The sequence below is a fragment of the Xiphias gladius genome, chromosome 12, assembly GCF_016859285.1.
Source record: "Xiphias gladius isolate SHS-SW01 ecotype Sanya breed wild chromosome 12, ASM1685928v1, whole genome shotgun sequence".
Lineage (NCBI taxonomy): Eukaryota > Metazoa > Chordata > Actinopteri > Istiophoriformes > Xiphiidae > Xiphias > Xiphias gladius.
In genome coordinates, this window is record NC_053411.1 from 18738046 (window position 1) to 18759259 (window position 21214).

Sequence of the window (21214 nt, forward strand, 5' to 3'; positions counted from 1 at the left end):
AGATTCAAGGCCGCAGCAGTAGGTACGATAAGACTGAGCTAATAACGTGAATCGATCTATAATCTAACTACAAACATGTCAATGAAACGGTGACTGAGACCTGTTACAATGTTTGTCCTGCAAGTAAAACGGTCTGATACCAGATGATTCATCGGGCTTTTTTTGTTTGTTTTTCTGGGGAAGGTTTACTCTGGAAGTCGGTTTCCGCCGGGGCAGGAAGAAACCGATGAGACACGGAGGCCGGATTATGAGACGCCAAGTTCAAGCGTCGGGTCCGGTTTCACCCGGTCATACGACGCGTTACGCGTTACGCACGCTCACCGGACAAAGCAGCTACTGCAAAGAGACAAACACACTAAGCGGACGAGTCGACGTGATGACTCAGGAACTCACACTAATGAGATGGTCTGAGTCCAGATTGAGATGCTATTAGAAAACTCTGATCCTACCATGTGGATTTAGAGAGTTTGACTAGCTCATTATTTTGACTTTGTGAATCCTCTGCTTTGACATCTCCTAATGTTTCCTCAGCCGGTAAAAAAAAGTCCCTCTACTGAGTCGTCCTGTTGATTAAAAGCCAAGCCGGTCGGGTTTTTGGACTGAGTCGGTCCTACACGTTGGACACGGCCGGGACAAGTTAAAGTTTCTCTTCCTGGACTTTTTTTTTTCCCCCCCATCATCTGAACGTGTGTACGGTTGATGCTCATATGAACTTCAGGGTGTCATGTGAGCTCAGCCACGGTCCTGACACACAAGCGCAACTTCCGTCATTCATTGCTATGACGTGGCCTCAGTACGTCATTTTATTTTTAAAACGTAACGAGTTGTACGCCGAGACATCTTGACTTAACACGGGTATGTTCACTGTCCCTTCTTTCCTGGCCGCAGCGCACCGCTTTCGACGATCTCGCGCCCTCTGTAACGGGAAATCTCGAGTGCAGCCGAGCTCAGGTGAGTCGTCGCCATCGGCGCCGGAGGTGAGTCAGCAGGGCGAGACGGGCGGGGGAACTCGCGTCGCCGGAAGCTGCCGCACCAAATTTGGATCGCGGCCGGCGACTGACGGGAGGCGCGGGACCGGGCGGGGTTTCCTCGGGCTCAGGAGGCGAAACCAGGAGGCGAAGTTTCTGGAGCCGACAAAGTGACGAGAGCCGGGTCGAAGAGGTGAGTTGGTTTCGACGGACCGATCCTGTTCGGGTTTTTCACCTGTTGTAGGCTCGAGACAGAAGCAGAAACGCGTCACGCACCGTCCGACAGGTGTGTTTCTGTCGTCCCGGCCGCGTCAAAATGAAGGACGTCTGCTGAACACGGGTCTCTGTGTGTGAAAGCCTCAAGCGTCGAAAAAAATGCGTCATTAATCGATTTGTCGATGTACAGAAAATCGTTTTTGAACTCTTCGATTTTGGGGAAAACGGCTCCAGAAAACAATTCGCTGCTTCTTCATAAACGCGAAGAGGTACGTACTTTTCTCCCTCAGATATCATTTTAAAAATGAGCCCAGACCTTGTACGTTGTGAGTTTGTGCTAAAGCGATTAGCTGGTCGATCGATCAACAGAAAAATCACGATAACGATTTTTCCTACCGTCGTTTTAAGTCATTAATTTGGTGAAAATGGGTCCAGCAAACACTGGCGCTTCCAGATTTTTCTAATGTGAGGAGACACGTAGTTTTGTGTCATGTCATTTTTAAGGTGTTGAGTTTGTGTCACTTTTATTTACTGCTAAAACGATTAGCCTGCTAATTAATCGATTGGTCTGATTTCCTACAAAAATGAGCGAAAATTCTCTGCTCCCGGTTCTTCTCTCGTGTGAAGAGATGCGTACTTTTCTGTAAATGTTTTTTTTCCCCTGTAAATACACTTTGCTTTTATGTAGTGCTTGAATGTTTATCGTTTTAGCTAACAATCCCCTCAGCTGACAAAACTTTTAGCTAACAGTCGTTTTAGCCAACAGTCGTTTTAGCCAACAGTCGTTTTAGCCAACAGTCGTTTTAGCCAACAGTCGTTTTAGCCAACAGTCGTTTTAGCCAACAGTCGTTTTAGCCAACAGTCGTTTTAGCCAACAGTCGTTTTAGCTAACCTGAAGCCATTCATTTGGTGGAAATCAAAAATTCACTGCTCCTCTCATCTGAAGAGTTGAGTACTTTTCTGTCAGGTAATTAAAGAAAAAAAAGAATATACTTTATTTAATCTGCAACTATTGTGGTATTGGATTTGCCGTTGAAGTCATTTATCAGGAGGAGAGGACACGCATCTGCCAGTTAGAGCTGCTTTTGTCTGTTTTACATCATCTTAACTGAATATTCTTTTGGTTTCCGACTGTCGGACAAAGCAGTTTGAAAATGTCAGCCGGGGCTCTGGGAAATTGTGAATGGGTATTTTTCATACTATTTCCTGACCGCTAGCAGACTAAATTCATCAAGAAAAAAAAATCAAAAGATGGAATAGCACTGAAAATGAATCTTAGTTGCAGCCCTTGATTTCAGTCAGACAAGATGAACAGTTTGCTGGTCGTAGCTATTTCATACCCTTCCCCTCTGACTGTCTTGTGTTGATGAATCAGCTATAATTTGGGGAAATTGCATTCCCATGGTCTTAACTTAATTAGGGTCAATTCTGTTATTCTGTTGGCCTGTAAACAGGATGCGACATATGAATCATGCACAAGGTGGTTAGAAAATTATTATTTAACCCTGCGACATTTAAAAGTTCAGCAAACAGCTGCTGAAATGAAAGTACAAGACGCTTTTTTAGCATCAACCAAAACACAAAGTATTTAAAGTTGGTCATATTATTGTTTTTCTTTACCTGCTCTCTCATTTACATTATGTTTGCTCCCTTTAGACTCTATTATGTTTAGACAAAGCTGCTATGAGGCTGCTCGTATTTTGATAATCCATTTATCATTTAAGTCAATTAACAGGCAAAAGGCCCAAACATTTGCTGGTTCCAGCTTCTCCAGTGTGAGGATTTGTTGCTTTTCTCTGTTCTTTATATCATGAAACACTGAGTATTTTTTGTTATTGGACTGTTGGCCGGACAAAGCAAGCAATTTGAAGATGAACAACTGTAATGACTGATTGCATTAGAGTTGTTGCATAACAATGTACAGGATGTTTTCTGGGAGTGATTAACCTGTTATCACACACTCCCCATTTTTGTGTACAAGCCCAAAAATAATGTACCCAAAATAAAAAGGTTAGTTTATTTACCCTTTTGATTACAGTTATAACCCTGGGCTCAATCAATTAATCCAGCAATTGCAAACAAAACTACTCAAGTTTTTGCACTTTTTATCCACAACAACACGTGTGTTGGACTTAAGTTTGGAAGCAGTACGTTGAGTGAAGTCTTGCTGTGAAAATGGTGAGAAGTTTAACACCTAGACACTCGTCTTCCCTCAAAAACTACTGAAAAGGTAAGGCGTGCCTTTTCTGTTGTGTGTGCACGCTAACCTGCTACAAAATGAACAACAGCTGTTGGAGCGATATGGGGATCCTGAAATGCTTTACACTGGTAAAATCCGGAGATTTTGAGCTTTCAAACCACACATACACACGTATATGTGTGTGTGTGTGTGTATTATTTTTAATATTTGTCAAGGTTGCGTGAAGACTGAATACGGTACAGACCAAAATCCAGCTAAAGTAGCGCTGCCAAGGCCAAAGCGTCCCGCAGGTGCAGCTGTGTGTGTTTTATAAAAAGTTTAAAAAGTAGGTTTAGATGGGTTTTAAGGGGATTTTGAGGTTTTGGAAGTGGTTTATCAGAAATGCAGCAGAGGTCGTTAAATGTTTTGGTCATCAGTGAAGTACTTTGGTAAAAATACTCAAGGCTGCAGCTAATGATTATTTTTGTTATCGTTTTAATCTGTTCATTTTGTCAATTAATTGATTCGTCATTTGGTCGATAATATTTCAGAAAATAGTGAAAAATGTCCGTCCCAATTTCCCAAAGCCCATTGTGACATCTTCATATGCCCTGTTTTGATTCGGAATCCAAAGATATTCAATTTACTATCATAGGAAACTACAGAAACCAGAAAATATTCACATTTGAGAAGCTAAAATCAGAAACTTCAGCCGTGTTCTTAAATAAAATGACTCAAAACGTTAAATTGATTATCAGAATAGCTGAAGATTACTCTTCTGTGGATCGATTAATTGAAAAATCATTGCAGCTCCAACTCCCATACATCTCTTTAAATAATCCTGCCTGACAGGTTTCATGTCGCAGTTTGTTTACATGAGGAACAGAGAGTTTTTAAAACTATTTGACTCCTGTGTTTGTGCAGGAAGGTTTAACATCAGACACCAACAGACAGGCCAACACTCACATATATATCAGCACACATTCACGTTTGTGTGACTTGTTGTCACAGAGGCAGCAGAGAGAGGAGGTATTTAGCAGGAGAGAGAGACATGACCCACAATTTAACTCTGTCTGCAGCAGTTAACATTTATCAATACTGCCTCTGTCAGCAGAGAATGTGTTTCATTTCCCAATGTTGCATTTCCCCTTTTTACAATCCGTCGTTTAGACTCTTAAATATCAGAAGGTAGTAAAAATATCCATTACAGTTTCTCAGAGCCCAGGAGGAACCTGATTAAGTGCGGCGATAAGGAAATTCCCGCGTACAACCGCAGTAGAGTTCAGTAGATTCAGGTCTGTGTAGTTCAGAACTTCATTAAAAATCCCTTTGATTTACCACCAAAGGATTACTTCAAAATAATTCAGGTTTGATACTCTGTCCAGCGGTTAACTTGTTTTTGTTTTTATTAAGGCTTTAAGCTTTGCTTTCATTCTTTTATTTAGTCAGTTTTCAAGTTATGTTATATAGTTTTATTTTTTTGATTCAACAACATAACGATAAGCACGTGAAGTAAAAGATAAACCTGCTAAACTGATAACATTTCTGCCTGTCAACCTCTTGTCAGTGCTGTCTGACTCATTTCAGCTCAGAAGTCATGTGTGTGTGTGTGTGTGTGTGTGTGTGTGTGTGTGTGTGTGTGTGTGTGTGTGTGTGTGTGTGTGTGTGTGTGTGTGTGTGTGTGTGTGTGTGTGTGTGTGTGTGTGTGTGTGTGTTTTACAAGGAGTGCCTCCCTTGAGTTACTAAAAGTCAAACACCACAGATTTATTCATGCAGCCCTGTGTGTGTGTGTGTGTGTGTGTGTGTGTGTGTGTGTGTGTGTGTGTGTGTGTGTGTGTGTGTTAGAGGCAGGTAAGTAACCCAACTGACCTCCAATAACTGCAGAGATAAGACACTTCCTGCTCGCAACAGCAGATTTCAGTAGGCGTGTAGTTAAGAGCTTCATTGGTAATTCCTTTGGTTCACTAATGAAGAATGCCTATAGAATAATACTGCTGCTGCTTTACAGAACCAGGTTACAGAATGATTGTGTGAGGTTGGAAGAAATGTGATCAGCTGACAACATATAAAGTTTAATGAATGAAATCTTATTTCTTCAGACTGCATCAAAAAACTGCTGAAAAGTAAATGAAGATTGTGTGAAAAGGAGAATCAACTCATTTATTTTTTAAACAGTATTTCTTGTTTTAAACTTTGACTTCTGCTACCGCTACCTGTAAAACAGGGCTTGAGCTAATGATCATTTTCATTATTGATCAATATATCAGCTATGTTTCAATTAAATAGTGAAAAATGTAGTCTAAAATGTCAGAAGATAGTGAAAAATGCCCAAGGAGATGTCTTCAGATGTTTTGTTTTGTCCGACCGACAGTCCAGACCCCAAATATATTCAGTTTACAATCGCATGTGACCAAAAAAAAAAAGGAGCAAATCCTCACATTTGAAAAGCTGGAATCGGCGTAATCATAGATTGTGGATGAAAAAAATAATGATCCTTTATTCTACATGCAGTGTCAATGTTACCGAGTGATCGAGTAGTCGCCATGAAATTTGCTTTATTTACGCATAAATTGCAGGTGACTATTTTAGGGATGCAACTAGACTGCATGAGGAGATATTCAATGGAAACGCCTCACGCATGCACTGACGCGTTAAGAAAACAGAGTGCAAAATCAGAAGTCAGACCGGAGATTTGCTTAACATCAACCTGCCGGAACGAAACACCGTTTACGAATTTTGGCTTATTTAAGCAGTTCATTCATCCTCAAATGAATATCGGCACAACTGAATATCTGAGGGGAAAACGGGAGAAAAGACGCTCGAATAATCTGGAAAAGCTCATGAGATGTTTTCACATCAGGTCTCATTTTGAGTCAGGCGCTAAACTGAAGGTAAAAATGTTTGTTGTGGTTTTTCAGGTTTGTGCTAAATCATCCTGACCAGACCGGATCGACCAATCACCTGCCTGCTCTGTGACCTCGCCGGTTCGACTGCTGATATTGGTCAGATCATTGACTACAGTGTAAGGTTGCCTGCGTCTTTGATCCTGGACTTTGTGATCACTGTCTGACCAAACAGAAGAACTCCCATCACTGCTGCTGGACTACTGATCCCTGCTATTGATCGCTGATACTTGATTATTGGTCTCAGCTGAACCAGACACAAGCAGTCGATTCCTGATGATAAAGGAATATTTGTGGAACTCAAACTCCTGAAAACAACAAAAGCAACACAGTTAAGCTGATTTTTGTTGTTCAGCTGACCCCTTACTAGGACTTTGATCGGCTGACGAACGGCAAAAGCTCTCTTCTTATTGGTCACGCGATCATTAAGACTTGCTATAGGAGAAACAACCCAACACGCAGCTCAATGGCAGCGTCAGAACTGATCAAGGACAATGATGATGTTCGCCCCCATGTGGAAGCTAATGTGACCACGACAAATCCACCCATGCCTCCTCATCCTCCAAGGGTGGCCAACGGTAAACCGACACGCCACATTTCCTCGCCGACGCCAGCCACCGACGCCCACGACGGCAAAAATAAACACGAGCGCAGCAAACTGAGCAGCCTGTTCCAACAGAACCAGCTGATCCACTCTCTGAGCAGCGGACTGAGGCGACACTGCGACTACGTCAAGATCACCGTGCCGGAGGAGCGAGCGAACTGCCTCCCGACGGAGTGGTGGAAGACGGGAGTGGCCTTCCTCTACGCCCTGTTCAACCTCGTCTTCACCACCGTCATCATCACAGTCGTCCACGAGAGGGTGCCGGACAAGTCGGTGAACCCACCGCTGCCCGACAAGTTCTTTGACTACATAGACCGAGTGCCCTGGGCCTTCACCGTCACCGAGGTCAACGGACTGATCCTGGTCGGACTCTGGCTCATCCAGTGGATCTTCCTCAAACACAAGTACGATCAGCAGCTGTCACTGGTGTTTGTAGTATCAGTAGTAGGGATGTCCCAATCAAGTATTTTGGTCCCGATCCAGGTCCTTCTGATATTTTATCATCTGATTCTTATGGTATCTGATACATTGAAATAACAGCTGTAGATACTGAATCTGACAAACCTAATTTTTCACGAGCTACTTGATCCAGCCACTGACGGTCTCGAGTCGAAACTGTCAGGTTGATTTTGACTTTGAGATTCAAGACCTTTATCCATATACAAGTGCAAAGCGGGGATGAAATTTAATTTCTCCAGGGCCAATGATGCTACAGTTATTTATCCAGTTTTAATTGAAGCTGTGCAGAAAGAGCACAGTAAACAGACACAGCGGCGTATGGTAGAGGAAGGGTTGGATTTTGATCAGCTCTGTTATAGCTGATAACGATTCATTGAAATATGCCCCGACTGGATCGGGACATCAGAGCCGGACCAATAAACTAGCCGATATTAGCTCGTTGCAGATATATCTATCAGCGTACATGTCACCTGATAAGTAACAAGAAATTGCATCAAGCGGTGCGTTTTAGAAAGGTTGCAGCATTTGTCATCTGGACCACATTGACAGGTGTATTTTTCGGGGTGACCCGTCCCGTTCTGTAGGTACCATGGTCAAGATTTCATTGAAGTAAAGCTCTTCTTCTCCTTGTCTCTCTGCAGAGCTATAGTGGGCCGTCGTTGCTTCTTCCTAATCGGGACTCTCTACATGTATCGATGTGTCACCATGTATATCACCACCCTGCCTGTGCCTGGAAAACACATGGTCTGCGCTCCAAAGGTACACGAAAACAGTCGGTTACATTTACTGTACGTTGACCTGTAGTTTACACGCTGTTCGTTATCAGCATTGCCCCGTTAATGGTTTGGTTGTCTGTGTGCAGCTGTACAACGACTCGACGGGGAAAATCTGGAGGATTTTGAGGCTGATCTCAGGAGGAGGTAACACCCAAACTCAAGTGTTTACGCAGTCTTTACTTGTGAGTGGTTCGGTTGGGGCTGCATGATGTGTAAAATTTAAAGTTAAAAGGTAAAGTAGATGATAGAGAGTCGCCCTGAGTCACGACAGTCTCGTGAACTGACGTGAATAATTAAGTCTGTGTAGAAGAGGGATCATCTCTGGCTACAAGAAGTGGCGTGAACAGTGTGTGGATTCTACTTTATTCAGTCTGTCCCTGCCGGGGAGCGAACACCAGCTAACAGCTGTCTGCAGATCTCAGGCCGTGAGCAGACTTTCAGTTTCTGTCCTGTCTGTGCTCACAGTGACCATCACAATGGACGTCTGTTACTGACAGTCTGTGTGTAGCCGTATGTGACAGCATTAATTCTATTAAAACATGCAGAATGATGACGCGGTTCTTTCTCAACTGTTTTGCACATGTTCTACAAACCTAAAACACATAGATGTGTTGTGTTTTAGTCGTTTGTCGATTTTTCGCTTTTTAACGGCTCCTGGTTTGTTGTGTTCAGGTTTGTCTCTGACCGGCTCTCACTTGATGTGTGGAGACTTCCTGTACAGTGGCCACACCGTCATGTTGACCCTGTCCTACCTTTTCATCAAAGAGTGTGAGTACAAGCACAGGTGCACACACACACACACACACTCTTTTATCATCACATACTTGCTGCTCTCTGATTGATAAAGACAAATTCACTGTACTGCTCAGAACACTGAGTTATATTTCATTGTTATTGTCTTTCTAGTTGTTGTTGTTAGTTGTTATTATTATTATTATCTTTTGTTATGAATTATAATCCAGTTTGACTGGTTCCATTTACATTGAATATTTTGTTGGTACTTTATTGATTATTAATGGAGAAACTCTCAATCTAAAGTGACTCACGACACATTTTAAACAAAAAACTGAAGAGAATGAAATCTGATGCAGTTTGAGTTTTCCGCTCAGTTGTGGTTTGGTCTGTATGTCATCGGTCCACTGCTCCTCGTTATTGTGAAAATCGCCTCACGAAACCCAGAGTTGTAGGACAACGTGCACACGTCTCTAGACCAGGACCCAAATAAATGTCTTTGGCAGCTGCTTTCGGCCATAACTGAGCCTCACGCGCTTCCCGTCCCACGTGCCCCCACTACAGCCAACGTTTTTTCTGCAGGAAGTATCTCGCAGCACAGTTTGCCGCCGCAGAAATCCTTCCTAAATTGAACAAGTTTGAAAAGGGTTTCAGGTGCGTTTGATTTGGTTCACTCTACGTGCCGCGATCTCCCGTGTGTTTTCAGACTCTCCGCGGTGGATGTGGTGGTACCACTGGCTCTGCTGGTTGCTCAGCGCCTCGGGGGTCGTCTGCATCCTGATCGCCCACGAGCACTACAGCATCGACGTGGTGATCGGGTACTTCGTCACCACCAGGATCTTCTGGTGGTACCACACCATGGCCAACACACACGTAGGTGGACACACAGGCAAACTGCCACGACCTCGTACTGCCCTCTGCTGGCAGTGTTGACTTACTGAACCTATGAATCGCTTATAGATTTGACTTCATATTTTTTGAAGGGTATTTTTTATTAAGTTGTGTCAGGAGCAGCAGCATTTTCAGCAGTGAATTTTATCGAAAGAGAACTATTAATAACATGAACTGCATTTTTCTTTGTACACTTACTGATCATTTATTACTTTTGGTCAAGTTGCCCAAACGTTAACTCACAGTCGCCAAAGTTTTTATTAAAGAGAAAAGAGAAACGATGGTTCATTACACAGGTTTTTAACTGAAACGTGACACAGTAAATGCTACATAGAAAGGAAGAACAAATAACATTAGGCATTGTATGTCTTCCACGCTAACCGTAGACAGTGGTGGAACAGCAGCAGAAACATCTCAGTAATCAAAAAATGAAACATTTGGAAAAAACCTTTAGTGATGTCTCGAACGTGAAGTGATGGTTCAGAGTTTGACGACAGATGTTGCTTGTATTTGATCATTTCCAGGTATTGAACTGTGAAATGTGTTGATTTCCTGCTTCATAACTGTACAAACCGTACATTGTAAGGTTCAGTATAATCTATAGGACCGATAGTATTGATCTGTCACAACTTGTTTCCTTCAGTTCCAAATGTGTTCATGTAACTTCAACTGAGCGAAGCTGCGTAATAAGTTTGGTTTTAAAACGATACAAAAACTCGAGCAGTCTAATGAACCATTAGAACAACTGATTGTTTTTATTGTCGATTGATCTGCTGCTGATTTTCTCAAATGAATTGATTTGCCTATAGAATTCACAAAAAAGGGAAAAAATGACCGTCGATATTTTCCAAAGCCAAAGTTGAGTTTTGATAATCAATTCATCTTTTTTCCAAGAAAATTTTCCAAATATTTTCCGGTTTCAGCTTCTCAGATGTGATGATTTTCTGCTTTTCTTTCTCATATAAAATAAGTAAATAAGTAGTTTTCAACCAAAAAATGATCAGATTCATTGATAATGAAATAATGGTTAGTTGTAGCCCTTAAGGTTTAATATGACATAATAAGAACATTAATAATAATAATAAGTTTATTTAAGGTTTGCTTTTCAAAGCTTTACACAGAAGAAAAATACCAAATAATATATAGAAAACAGTAAAAGTAGCAGGGGACTTTAAATGAGACGTTAAAAGCATGTAAACGTCACATTTTAGAAGCTGGGACCATTTTTGATGGTTAAATGACTGAAATGACGAATTGATTATCAGATCAGTTCTATTTCTTTTGAGGCACTAATTGATGGATTGTTTCAGCTCTGGTATAATTTCACGGAATCGATTTTGTGTCGGTTTCTGCTCAGGCGCTGCGTCAGGCTCCAAACAACTACCTGTCGAGGACGTGGTGGAACCCGGTCTTCGGCTTTCTGGAGAGGAACGTCCAGACGACGGTTCCCATCGTGTTCTCGTGGCCGGTGCCCCTGCCTTCATCCTGCAGACAGAGATACAGGATGGTGGAGGGGGGCAGGGACGAGTGAGGACCGAGGGGAGGAGGGGGGAGGAAAGAGGACATAAGTGACCCGAGTGACGGAAACAGAGTCCATCCCCCGTGGCTCCGAAAGGAGAGGACAGAGGGACGGACACACAGAAGGAGCGTACGCACCTCTGTCCCGACTACTGAGGACGAGGAGGCGCAGAAAAGGTGTTACGACGTTTACATTATCATGATCACCTGCCACTTATTTATCAGCACAGATTAATCAGCCAAACGGCAATGATGCAGTTCATCTTCCTTCCTTTTACCTGTGAAATGTTCAGACGTGTGGATCAATACATGGTGTGTTCAGCGGAAGTTCGAACGCTCGACCTCAAAGGCTAAATGTCAGGAAAACAAGAGGTGTGACTCTGAGGTGAAACAAGTCACAAGTGGTGGAAAATGTGTCTCATTTCACTGCTAGGTGCTAATCACTCACTGGCCTCCACGGAATCATCCGGAATCATCCGGAATCATCCGACTGCTTTGTGTTACTCGATGACACAAAAACAAGCCCTTAAGTTGTTAAGCGGCTGAGGACACAGTGACACTGTCGCACAGTTGAAGGTGTGTGATGGGATTTGAGCATTTCATTAAAAAACACCTTATCAGACACGTTTAAAATACTACAAGTTCTAGAAAGGAGCAAAAGATGATGATCAAATTTCTGTCGGAGGCTTTTGAGGGATTTCAGGGATTTATCATGGCATTCATTCACCTTTTATTTCTGCTGTCAGGATTAGGGCTGCAACTGATGATTGCTTTCGTCTCCGATTACCTACCGATTGTTGGTTTAGTCTGTGAAATGTCAAAAAAACCCCAAAAAACCTGTCAAAAAAGACCCGACGGGGCTTCGCAGAGCCGGACGAGACGTCTTCAAATGTCTTGTTTTGTTCGACCAAGAGTCCAAAAATATTTGGGTTACAAAGATGTATGACCAAGAAAATGAGGAGATCATCTCATTTGAGAGGCAGGAGTCAGAGAATATTCGGCATGTTTCGCTGTTTTTGCTTGAAAAACCACTGAAAAGATTGATCAAAAATAGTTGCAGATCATTTCTCTCTCAGCAGACTAATCAATTCATTGACTAATAGTTTGGGCTCGAGTCATGATAAACATCAAATCTCTGTCTCGACTGAAGGTTTAAAACAGTCTCAGATGCCATAAAAGTCTCGAGAGGCGCAACTAAATATAATAATAATAAAAATCTACCGTACGAACGTCCGAGATTCTGCCACGACGGAGTTAAAATCATAGACGTGGTTTTGTGCTCTTCATGTTCAGGTAACAGGGCGTAACGTAGTGAAGTCGAGGAGTGGACACATCCTGCAGCTCAAACAAAGACGGATCAACCAGCTGAAGTGGTCAAGTCCCGTTAGATAAAGTAACTGAGCCTCGGTACCAATACTCGAACCGTACGTTTTCATACCCTATTTTGAGAAATTCGCTTCATTTCCTGTAATAATTGAATTTGATAGAAGAAGCTGAAGTTGTCGAAACACAAGCTGCCGTGCACCAACTTCACTGAACTAAATACAAACTAAAACTGGCAAAAGGCACCAGGGACCGTATGTTCAAGTAATAACCAAACAAGAGAAAAACCGTCTGTCGATGTGCTTCCTGCGCTCAGAACTCAGCAGAGGTGGATTTATTAACGACTCTTGATTTTATTTTTAATCTCTTGCAGAGGATAGCAGTGTTTCGTGTGTTCACTGGGCGTGTCAGACAAAAACCGAAAGAGTGATGCCAACGAAGCTAAAAGCGCGGCGTCTCTCTCTCGACAGAAAAATTATTTATGTTTGGTTGGTAAGAGCGCCAGATGTTTGGGACCAAAGCTAACCTGCCAACTACTTAACGACCTAATTTAAGTTGGGTCTTCATCAACTAGACAGTGAAAGCACTTCTATGTGAATTAGTTGCAGTCAGCCGCATGCTAGCTCATTAACCCAAACAACTTCGATGAGTGATGCCGACAACCCTTAAAAAATACGTGTCGTACACGAAAGGCAGAGGCATTGTCGCTCAACAAAGAAAAAAGAGGCCAAAGGTTTAAATATAGAGATGATTTCTCGCTGTTTTGGTTTGTTAGCTAGCCAGAGACTCACGAACAAAGCTAACAAAGCTAGCGACAGCGTGCGAGTCCGGAGTGTAAGTTAAAGATCAATGTTGTATATGTTTTCCTGTACTTGATTATCGTTGTGTAAGTTATATTTTCAATCATGTCTTATTATATTTTTATGGCTTTATTTTTTTTTACTGTATAACGAATCAGTGAAACCAAAACCGTCTGTAAGCTTTAGATTCACCCCAAACTCCCTTTTAAAATGCTGCTGAATTTAAGTCGTTCTAATGAAGGTTGTCGTCGTGTAAAGTTCCAGAGCAAATTTTATAAAAGTGTTGCCTGATGTTCAACGTGGAAACATTCACATCTGTCCTTGTTAAAGTTGACTTGAAAAGTGTCATCATCCAGATGTTTGCTTTGATAATAAAAGATTTATTTTCAGTCAAGAGCTGGTGCTGATGATTTATCCTGTTAAAGAAAAAAACCAACCGTGCGGTACATTTCACTGCATCATAAAGTACACGAGGTTTATAATACGTCAGTACTTTTACTACTGATACTTTGACCACACGAAGCCGAGGATACTTGAGTAGGATTTTGAACGGACTGTTTCTACATGGCACACAGAACCGATTTAACTGGTACAGAATGAGCACGGACTCATACATAGACTTCTTTTCTTTTTTTGTTTTCCTTGAGCAAGCGACATGTTTTTAAGTGTTTTGGACTGACACTTGAAAATTAACGCTTGATTTATTTAATCCAAACTTTATTCAGTGAGGAACAGAGAGTCTTAAAAAGTAGTTCCCTTTTAAAAAGGCTTTAGAAGGCCTAAATATTTTTCACTAAACAAAGTGACACTCGTTTTATATATATATATATATAACAATATACAGTAAATTAAATGTCCGCACACTTCAGTCTATTTATAAATTCATATGTGTACGGAGTCCCACAGGTAAAGTTTTTTTCTAATATTTTTATCACTTAAATTGTTGGAATATTTTCTGACAAACACTTTGCAACATGAGATTTTTATTCTCAACTTTACCTTCTTCAAACTTGATTTTCAAGTTTGTTTGTTTGGTTTTTTTCTCCTCACTGTCGGCCCATTTTTATTTCCTTACAGCAGTTTTTTTTTTTTTTTTTTTTTAAGACTTTTTCATATCACATGCTTCTACTAGTGCCTTTTTTTTTTCTCGTGATCGTTTATATACATATATACATATATACATATATATATATATATGTATATATATATATATATATATGTGTATATGTATATATGTATATGTATATATGTATATGTATATATGTATATGTATATATGTATATGTATGTATATACACACATTTTCATATTTTGTATAAGTCACTGTTCAAATTTTATTTTATGAATGTATTAATTTTCATGATTTATTTACATTGAATTCATCTTAAAGTCTTAATCCGTCCATTAGGGCAAATCGGGTGAACGCAGCCAATCACATCACCAGTTTGCATTTTATTTTTAGGAAACTGAACTGGGGACTGAATTCAAGACTTGCAGGTACCTGGGGCAGCTTCCTCAGGGCTGCTGGCTCCGCTTCCGCTTCCTTTTACCCTGGAAAATAAAAAAAAATTTTTAAAAAAAAGAAGAAACCGAAGCCTTCTGCCACAAACACACACACAGCATGTAGACCCTGTCATGGACAGACCGTACGTACGTAGTTGTCTCTGGCAGACCATCCGGGATAAAGCTGCATGTGGAGCAGTCTCTCCTTCTGGGCCAGATCGTAATACTTGGACTGTTCAGAGTGCGACAGAGCGTGCCACTGACGGAGACGGAGACGGAGACAGAGACTGGGGATTAGACGAGTTAAAATCAAATGAAAGGACAAGAAAGAGACACAGACGTCTGCCGAGGCTGAACAATCCTCTAAAACTGTTGCTCCAGTAGATTAAAACATTTTCCACTATTCAGGTCTCTTTTCCAACATTTTTAATTCTCTCCGAAGCCCTGAATCACTGCCCCCCCCCCCCCCTTTGATTTGGGGGATAATCATGCTCAAAGTTTCTGATCTGGGTTACAACTGGGCCCTGTTTGTTTTTTAAGCCTGTATTTGTTCACATTCAGTCCAACTGTCCCATTAAAAGCTGCTGAATCCTCTGTGATCAGCTCCTGTTGTCAGCGTAGCCGTGGACGTTCAGACACCTGTCCAACTTAAACACAGGAAGATTATCAGGCAGGAGAAAGTTTTAAAATGATTTCTAAGCAGATTTACTGATGTTTCTCTGTATGGAAATAGGAGGTAATGTTATTCTTGGAAAGTGTAAAGTCCCACTGAATCTAAAAATGTGTGTTTCACGTCTGTGTGTTGAGGTTTGATTTGAGTTATGACTTAGAGATGGAGGCATTTTTCTGTTAAGACAATTGGCAACCGTGGGACCAGGTCTTCGAACCAAGACAGGTGACATCATCAGGGTAACCTCCCTCTCTCTCACCCGACGTCCCAGGATGCGGTTGATGGCGGCGCTCTCTCTCTCTGGTCCCTCCTGCAGCACTTGGTGTCTCATCTCCTTCATGTAGAGCATGAAGGCGTTCAGAGGCTTCTTCACTACCTGTCTGCTGCTGAGGACGAGAGACACACAGAACACAGGGGGGGAGAGAGAGAGAGAGAGAGAGAGGAGGGAGGGGGTTCGTCCAGATCAGTGGTCTGAACACTCCAGCAGTACTGCAGTAGTACTCCAGAAACAGGGGGACTAGTGCTTTTTGTAGCAGTAGTAATACTACTGTTACTGTAGTAGCACTATCAGTAGTAGCTGTAGTAGTAGCATTAGCAGCATTAGCAGTAGTAACAGTAGTAGCAGTAGCAATAGCAATAGCAGTAGTAGCAGTAGCAGTAGTAGCAGTAGCAGTACTTTCAATACTATCTGGTAGTATTAGTACAACTTGCAATGGTTGCAGTGGTGGAAGTATACAGTAGCTGGATTTGCAGTATCAGTAGTAATGTTTGCAGTAGTGTTAGTAGTAGTCCTCTTACTAGTGATCCCATCAGTACAAGTAATATTGTGAAAACCTGAACCCCTTAAAAACTCACCCTGCGGCACTGGTGCCATGGTAACAGGGCTGCGTCCTGGAGTGGGCGTCGGCCTGTCTGGCAGCGGATGCACCGATTGGCTGAGTGTACGGGGAGGACGGAGGGAAATGTCTGTCACTGTAGAGGAGGAGAGGGATGAGAGGATGGACGGACGACTGCGGAGTTGAAGAGAGGAGAGCGAAGAAAAAAATCCGAGTTAGTACAGTTCACGTCTTCAGCTCAAGCTCTGCTTTGGGAGAAGTTATTCATTATCAAACAGGTTGTCATGGAACATGGAGAAAGAAATTTCAGTTTGATTAAATGGTTTCATGTTAACATTGGCAGGTCGGGACCTTTTTTTTTTTTTTTTCCTTTGCTCTGGAGTTGCACTAAAAATATTGTATATGTTACGTTAACAAGCTGCTAAGTTCAGATGTTTAGCCTGTTAATTTTCGCCGCAGCGTGATTGCAGTGTCTCCACCAGAGGGCAGCGTGAGGTCTAACTTCACGGCCCACAACACGAGGCATTTACGATGTTCTGTGTGTCTATTTCACTTTCCTTTAATATTGGGAGGGAATTAAACGCACTGTGCCGCTTTAGTGGCAACAAGTCTGAAAGTTTGGCGCGTTAGCGATTACCAGCGTTTCCTGTTTGCCGCTGGATGACTCTGACACTGTAGGAGACTTTAAAACATGATATTTCTCAGGCAAGTTCTGCAGTAATGAGGAGTCTTTTTTTTCTTTTTTTTTTGGATGATTTCTAAGCAGATTTACAGACGTTTATTTGTTATGGACCTCAGAGATGATGACATCCTCGGGACGTGTAAGTCACACTGAATTTTAAAAAACGCGTTTCACGTCTGCGCGTTCAGATTTAACTGAGTTACGACTCTGGGAACAAGTGCGTTTTGTTTGTTTTTGGTTTTTTTTGACGCAAATTGCATCAATCGTTTTGAAACAGGTTTTCAATTGGTGGCACCTGCGGTTACCACGGGAACACAGGTGCAACTCCTCGTTTATCAACACATCGCGTTTCCTGTGACTGCTTCACAATAAAAGCCCGCCCGTGTTAGTCCGGTTTAAGTCTTAACGTGAAGCAGCAGCATTTCGCAGTAAATGACACGGTAACGCTGGATATCACGCCGCATCATTTCCTGGTAGGGAAATTTGAATCCAGCGCGGGAACGGCGTCTCCGCCACTACCCTTAAAAACTGATAGAAAGAGAATCGATTACTTCATGTAAATACATTGAAGCGCGACCATCAATAGCACCAAGAAAACCTTAGAGATACAGAGTCTCGAAAAGTGAGAGTGAAGCCTTAACATTTCTAATGCTACAATGAATGATAATAAGTCTGATTGAAATCTGATGTGATGTCTAATATAGTAACATCTGGCACAGAGGCGGGGAGGGCCTAAGAAAGTCCCCCGCTCCCCCGAGGCGGCCCCGGGTTCTGGTGTATGGCCCCCAAAACTGGAGGTCTGACGTGACCACGGAACAAACTCCAGCCTCCCCCGGCCTTGGCCGTAACAGAGAGCGACAGCGGCTGGCGGCGTCCTCCCTCTCGGCTGTTTTCTCCCGACGGTGCCGGAGGGTCCGCGTTTCACCGCAGTTGGGTCGACGCGTTAGTCACGCGCACTGACGCCGAGCCTGGGGGGCGGTGGAGCCCTCCGACTCCCGGGGTTACGTTTAACACTGATTCTGTTAGAAGGGGAACATATTGGCTCGAAGGGATAGTTTGACACCACACACACACACACACACTCACAGCTGCGGTGGTCTGAGTGTGCGTCGCGTTGTTTCGCCCCCAGCCGGTCAGATTCGGGTACTGCTGCGGCGGAGGTGGACACCAGTCACACACCTGAGGTTTACCTGAAACATGGCGAGTAAAAACTGAGAAAACATCCAGAAATCCGTCTTCATCAGCTCAGGCCGACCACATTTGCATTCAGCTGCGAGACCCACCACAGGTCGGTGCTGCCGGGAACTGATTCAGGCCGCTCATCGGTCCGGTCTCCTGGAGGAAGATCGATGATTCAGTTCATTCGCCCCGGAACAAACGTCCTATAGCCGAATGCTAGATGAGAGTTGTGCTGCAGAATGAAACAGTCCCACCTCACGTCGTGAACATCAATAATCATCTAGTCTGAGTCTACTCAAGTCTATTTGTCATAAAATAATAAGATCTATTAGAGATAATGCCGATAACATTCCATGCATTTGTAAACATCGTGTAAAAGGATATAAATATACAATAAACCGTCGTTTGTGTATAAAAATTCAAATGAAGAAAGTGTTTAGAATAAAAGTAATTTACTAATAATATTAAAAAGACTTTGTGTTGAAGGGACGTATGGATTGGAGCAAGGACGTGAGAGAGAGTGACGGGATTTTCACAATAAAAAGGAAAACAAGATAAGTGAGATAAAATAATAATCAAAATGAGCGATAAGATAGTTTAGTACTAATGAGAAACACTCACCCCTCCGCTGGACATCTGCTCCGTCCTGACAAAAGAAGGAAGAAAGAAAGAAAAGTTAACTGAGACGACTCGAGTCAGCCAAAACTAAGTGTCGCGATTTATTGATTAAACTGGAAGTTAAAGACGAGAGGACGCATCGGTCGGATCATGTGGCTCCGCAGATCGGAGGGATGATGCGAAGACGCACGCGCACACATGCGCGCACACGCACGCGGACACACACGCACGCACGCACAGTGTCACCCATTTCTGGCCTCGGGTTGCTCATATTGCTTGTTCTCTGTAACAGTGTCGTTCACGCTTTCGGCCACTTGGGGGCAGCGTGACGGGCGTTAACCCCTTCATAACTGCGGCTCTGAACTTTTGGAAGAACGTTTTTTTAAAGCTGCGACGCCTGTTGAGGACGACGCGAAGGCTGCGGAGGGTGGATGGAATCGACCTTGTGATGCTCATCGTGTTGAAGAGCGACATTTAAAACACTCAGCTGCAGCTTCTCTGCCCAGAAACATATGTCCCCAGCCTTCCTGTCCCATTTTGCCCCCCCCCCCCGGGTTTGGTGTTTGAGTCAGGGGTGACTCTCCCTGTGGCGTTGCCGGCACAGCTGTCACAGCTGTTTAGCCGCGGATCCTCAGACTGACTCCCAGCGAATAAAAATCAGCAGTAAAAAGAAAAAAAATCAAGCTGCGACTTTTGGCACATTCTTCTGTCGAGTGAGGTTAAAACTGAACATCTGGCTGTGAGATATTTTTGTTAATTGTAAGATTAAGATTTGAATTTCCTGACTTTACTTTCATCACCGTTGAAGCGACGAACACGGTCAGAAGTGGTTTGCGTAGAAATTGTGTGTCAGCCGGATGGAGGGAGTCGTGTTGATTCAGCTTGAAAAGATGAATTTACTGCATGAGTTCCATGACAAACGACCGCGATAACAGTGTAATTATTACGAGGACATTATTAGTAATTGTCACTAAAGCTTAATTTGAAGCTTCTCTAATCAATATATCAATAATAACTGTGTGTAATGATCAAGGTGTTGTTCATAGTGCCAACCACCATGACTCTTAGGCTTCACGCAGCTTTACGCTGAGTCTCGGCTCGTCCTTCATCGGCTCACTGCTCCGGTTCACTCTCGCCGCTCTCGTGGCGTCGTTTTCAGCGGCAGCAGCCAGATGTTTTCAGAGAAACGGCTGTAAAAATCCAATGTCCGCTGCCCGCTCGGCAGCAAGCAGCAGACGGGCCCAGTCGGAGACCAGCTGGTGGACATGGTGGAGCAAAACCAGAGCTGAAAGAGAGGGAGTGCTGGACCTAGAGTCATCAGGTGACACACACACCGGATCCAGATGAATCATTCTGTTGCTCTGTAACAGCTGGATGTGGAAGAACAGAAAGGCCAGATTAGACTCTGCCAGAAACCCTCTAAGAAAACTTCCTCGGTTCTGGATCAAGATCCTTTGGACGGATGAAACCGAGATGAACTTGTACCAGGATGATGGGAAGAGAAGAGTCTGGAGACGGAACGGCTCCTGGTCCAAAGCCGGAGGCAGCGTTATGGCCTGGGCACGTATGGCTGCCAGTGGAACTGGGTCACTGCTGTTTATTGATGGTGTGACCTCTGATAGAAGCAGCAGGATGAATTCACAAGTGCACAGGTCTGTACTACCTGCTCAGGTTCAGCCAAATGCCGCAACACTGACAGGACCGTGCTTCGCAGTACAGCTGGATAATGACCCACAACACACTGGGAAAGCAGCGCAGGAGCTTCTCAAGGCACAGAAATGGAATATTCTTCAATGTCAGTCACCTGACCTCAACCCAACGGGGCAGGTTTTTCACTGGAGACAAAACTGAGGGCAGAAAGACCCACAAACAAGCAGCGACTGAAGGCGGCTGCAGTAAAGGCCTGGTGAAGCACCTCAGGGGAGGGAACTCAGCATCCGGTGACGCCCATTGGTTCCTGACCTCAGCCGGTCATTGACTGCACTGGGTTTTCATCCTAAAATTAAAAATAATCCACATATTCATAATTATGTTGGTTTGTCCAAATACTTCTGAGCCTCTGAAAATGAGGGATTATGTATCAAAATGGCTGTGATTCCTAATGTTCATCTATTAATAATAATGCTGATAACACTGAATGCATTTGTAGGCTTCCTAACAGAATAAACATCATGTAAGACCATATAAAAATACAATAAACTGCAATTTGTGTAAGAAAATTCAAATTCAGACTGTGACCACAATAAAAGTAACATTAACATCGTGTGATTATAGAAAATCCTCCGGCACCATCTTCCGTCGATCTGGGCGGATTCCTTCTCCAGTCGATGTTTCTAGTCGGACAGCATTTCCGCCTGC

The 21214-nt window shown here is 43.0% G+C and overlaps 2 protein-coding genes across 7 annotated transcripts; one reads left to right on the plus strand and one right to left on the minus strand.

The window, feature by feature from the left end:
• The first annotated feature begins 833 nt into the window (after positions 1–833).
• LOC120797273 (phosphatidylcholine:ceramide cholinephosphotransferase 2-like) lies at positions 834–13763 on the plus strand. 2 transcript variants are annotated; one of them, XM_040140801.1, is made up of 7 exons: positions 834–1161; positions 6282–7274; positions 7971–8088; positions 8192–8249; positions 8778–8873; positions 9544–9710; positions 11086–13763. In XM_040140801.1, exons 2-7 carry the CDS (start codon positions 6733–6735, stop codon positions 11257–11259), a joined length of 1155 nt encoding a protein of 384 aa, XP_039996735.1. In that variant the 5' UTR covers positions 834–1161; positions 6282–6732; the 3' UTR covers positions 11260–13763. The 2 variants fall into 2 exon arrangements, with proteins under 2 accessions (XP_039996735.1, XP_039996736.1); XM_040140802.1 differs by lacking the exon at positions 834–1161 and adding an exon at positions 1171–1453.
• On the minus strand, positions 10744–20854 carry LOC120797303 (transcription factor 7-like). Of its 5 annotated transcripts, XM_040140864.1 has the most exons (8): positions 18860–18993; positions 18343–18470; positions 18140–18249; positions 16397–16551; positions 15801–15927; positions 15023–15130; positions 14870–14919; positions 10744–11213 (listed from the first exon to the last, which is right to left on the minus strand). In XM_040140864.1, exons 2-7 carry the CDS (start codon positions 18380–18382, stop codon positions 14884–14886), a joined length of 576 nt encoding a protein of 191 aa, XP_039996798.1. In that variant the 5' UTR covers positions 18383–18470; positions 18860–18993; the 3' UTR covers positions 10744–11213; positions 14870–14883. The 5 variants fall into 5 exon arrangements, with proteins under 5 accessions (XP_039996798.1, XP_039996795.1, XP_039996797.1 ...); XM_040140861.1 differs by lacking the exons at positions 10744–11213; positions 14870–14919 and adding an exon at positions 20772–20854 and having other exon boundaries at positions 15032–15927; positions 18860–18884; XM_040140863.1 differs by lacking the exons at positions 10744–11213; positions 14870–14919 and having other exon boundaries at positions 15032–15927; positions 18146–18249.
• Between the last annotated feature and the right edge of the window lie 360 nt (positions 20855–21214).

Coding starts and splice junctions, on each gene's coding strand:
- LOC120797273 (XM_040140801.1), top strand. CDS start 6,733: ATGGCAGCGTCAGAACTGATCAAGGACAATGATGATGTTCGCCCCCAT. Junction 8,874..9,543: donor CTACCTTTTCATCAAAGAGT/GTGAGTACAAGC, acceptor GTGTGTTTTCAG/ACTCTCCGCGGTGGATGTGG. Junction 9,711..11,085: donor ACACCATGGCCAACACACAC/GTAGGTGGACAC, acceptor GTTTCTGCTCAG/GCGCTGCGTCAGGCTCCAAA.
- LOC120797303 (XM_040140861.1), bottom strand. CDS start 18,382: ATGAGCGGCCTGAATCAGTTCCCGGCAGCACCGACCTGTG. Junction 18,250..18,342: donor CCCGGCAGCACCGACCTGTG/GTGGGTCTCGCA, acceptor GCCATGTTTCAG/GTAAACCTCAGGTGTGTGAC. Junction 16,552..18,139: donor AGACCACCGCAGCTGTGAGT/GTGTGTGTGTGT, acceptor TCAACTCCGCAG/TCGTCCGTCCATCCTCTCAT.